Source organism: Drosophila serrata, unplaced genomic scaffold (assembly GCF_035046125.1).
Source record: "Drosophila serrata isolate PLE 108 unplaced genomic scaffold, ASM3504612v1 contig_318, whole genome shotgun sequence".
Lineage (NCBI taxonomy): Eukaryota > Metazoa > Arthropoda > Insecta > Diptera > Drosophilidae > Drosophila > Drosophila serrata.
Window position 1 is genome coordinate 13,401 of NW_028257216.1, and position 2,237 is coordinate 15,637.

Genomic DNA, 2,237 nt, shown 5'->3' on the forward strand with positions numbered 1-2,237 from the left:
TAAAAAAATAGATATATTCGCAGCCGCAGATAAGCTATCAACATCAAAAGTAGTCAATAACCGAGCTGGAACCTCAACGCATGTTCTCTAAAAATTTGGGCATAAACGGTTCAGAACTTTTCAAGTTTCTTCTTTCAATATGTTTTGAATGTTTGACAGGAAATGCTTTGATTCTGGCTGGCTGCCTGTAGATGGCGCAGCAGTAGGGTCACTTGGAAACGCTAAGGGTGGACTACCCCTAACATTTAGGGGGATAAAAAATAGATGTTGGCCTATTCTCATAGATACCGGATAAGCACAAAAAATTTCATCAAAATCGGTCAAGCCGTTTCGAAGGAATAAGGGCACGAAAACTGTGACCTTACTCCTCCGAAACGGCTTGACCGATTTTGATGAAATTTTTTGTGCTTATCCGGTATCTATGAGAATAGGCCAACATCTATTTTTCATCCCCCTAAATGTTAGGGGTAGTCCACCCTTAGCGTTTCCAAGTGACCCTACTGCTGCGCCATCTACAGGCAGCCAGCTGAATCAAAGCATTTCCTGTCAAACATTCAAAACATATTGAAAGAAGAAACTTGAAAAGTTCTGAACCGTTTATGCCCAAATTTTTAGAGAACATGCGTTGAGGTTCCAGCTCGGTTATTGACTACTTTTGATGTTGATAGCTTATCTGCGGCTGCGAATATATCTATTTTTTTAGCGTTTCCCCGTGCCCCTACTACTGCGCCCTCTACAAGCAAATCAAAGCATTTCCTGTCAAACATTAAAAACATATTGAAAGAAGAAATTGGAGATAAAAATTTTATTTTTTGTTCAGGTTCAGTAAGAAACGAAGTCATGCCACCAAAAAAGTCGAGATTGGGTCGTTGTATTCGCAATACAGAAGCAAAAAGACGTAAGATTACGAATATGACTGACGAAGAACGGGCCTCCTTCCGAGAGACTGAGCGGCTGAGAGCAATGCATGGGAACGCGTTAATATTGCTCGCAGGGGATTTCAGACAAACGTTGCCTGTGATTTCCCGATCGACACCAGCTGACGAGATAAATGCTTGCCTGAAATATTCTATATTGTGGAAACATGTACGTACATTACAGTTGAAGACGAATATGCGTGTCCAGTTACAGAACAATGACTCAGCCGACGTATTCTCACGACAGCTACTGGACATTGGGAACGGAAAGCTGCCAGTCAATGAGACGTCGAGAAAAATAGTATTGCCCGGGAATTTCTGTAATTTAGTTACATCGAAGGAAGAACTTATCCAAAAAGTGTTCCCCAATATCCGAATAAATTATAGGAACCACGATTGGCTCAGTGGACGAGCGATTCTCGCTGCCAAGAACAAAGATGTCTACCAGCTCAATCATGTAATCCAAAAAAGCATAGAAACTGACGAAATTACATATAAGTCGATAGATACCGTTGTGGAAGCAGAGGAAGCAGTTAATTACCCTACCGAATTTCTAAACTCACTTGATCTGCCTGGAATGCCACCACACATATTGAAATTAAAAATAGGTGTGCCGATTATCATGCTCCGGAATATAAATCAGCCGAAACTCTGCAACGGTACGCGACTCGCAGTCAAGAAATTGATGAACAACATAGTAGAAGCAACGATCATAAGTGGTCCTTTCAAAGGTGAAGATGTCCTCATTCCTAGGATTCCTATGATCCCGACAGATACACCGTTGCAGTTCAAGAGATTGCAGTTTCCCATTCGTTTGGCGTTTGCAATGACCATAAATAAAGCTCAAGGTCAATCTGTGGAGTTGTGTGGTCTGGATTTGGATGAAGATTGTTTTTCACACGGACAATTATATGTTGCGTGTTCACGAGTCGGAAAACCAAAAAGTCTTTATATTTACGCGGAGAATGGAGAAACAAAGAATATTGTATTACGATATTATATTGTGTTACGAGTTATGATATCTATGAGTGCATCCTTCTATCTTTGTGGCTACGTGCGCGAGAACTTTCTTTACTTTGGTGATCCTTTGTGATAGTGACATTCCAAGTAATGTGCTCTTTTTTGTGATAGTGACACTTTACTGCTAAATAAGTGGGAAATTTTCTCAATTACAATTTACGATGCCGAGGAGAAGACGACCTAACGTAGGTCGTCGTAGTCAATCAAATGTGCGAAGAGCTACCTCACGTGCTAACCGCACTGATGACCAGAGACAGAGAGATCAAGAAAATAGTCGTATTGCTATGTCAGAATTGCGTT

The 2,237-nt window shown here is 40.9% G+C and overlaps 1 protein-coding gene across 1 annotated transcript; it reads left to right on the forward strand.

Moving 5' to 3' along the window:
* The first annotated feature begins 370 nt into the window (after positions 1-370).
* On the forward strand, positions 371-2,010 carry LOC147642959 (uncharacterized). Its single transcript, XM_086837539.1, has 2 exons — positions 371-1,086; positions 1,165-2,010. Exons 1-2 carry the CDS (start codon positions 841-843, stop codon positions 2,008-2,010), a joined length of 1,092 nt encoding a protein of 363 aa, XP_086693665.1. The 5' UTR covers positions 371-840.
* Positions 2,011-2,237: the final 227 nt, after the last annotated feature.

Excerpts from the sequence above, each read along its gene's own strand:
- LOC147642959 (XM_086837539.1), top strand. The coding sequence starts at position 841 with ATGCCACCAAAAAAGTCGAGATTGGGTCGTTGTATTCGCAATACAGAA. Across the intron at positions 1,087-1,164 it reads ATTCTATATTGTGGAAACAT|CTACTGGACATTGGGAACGG; the intron begins GTACGTACATTA and ends TTCTCACGACAG.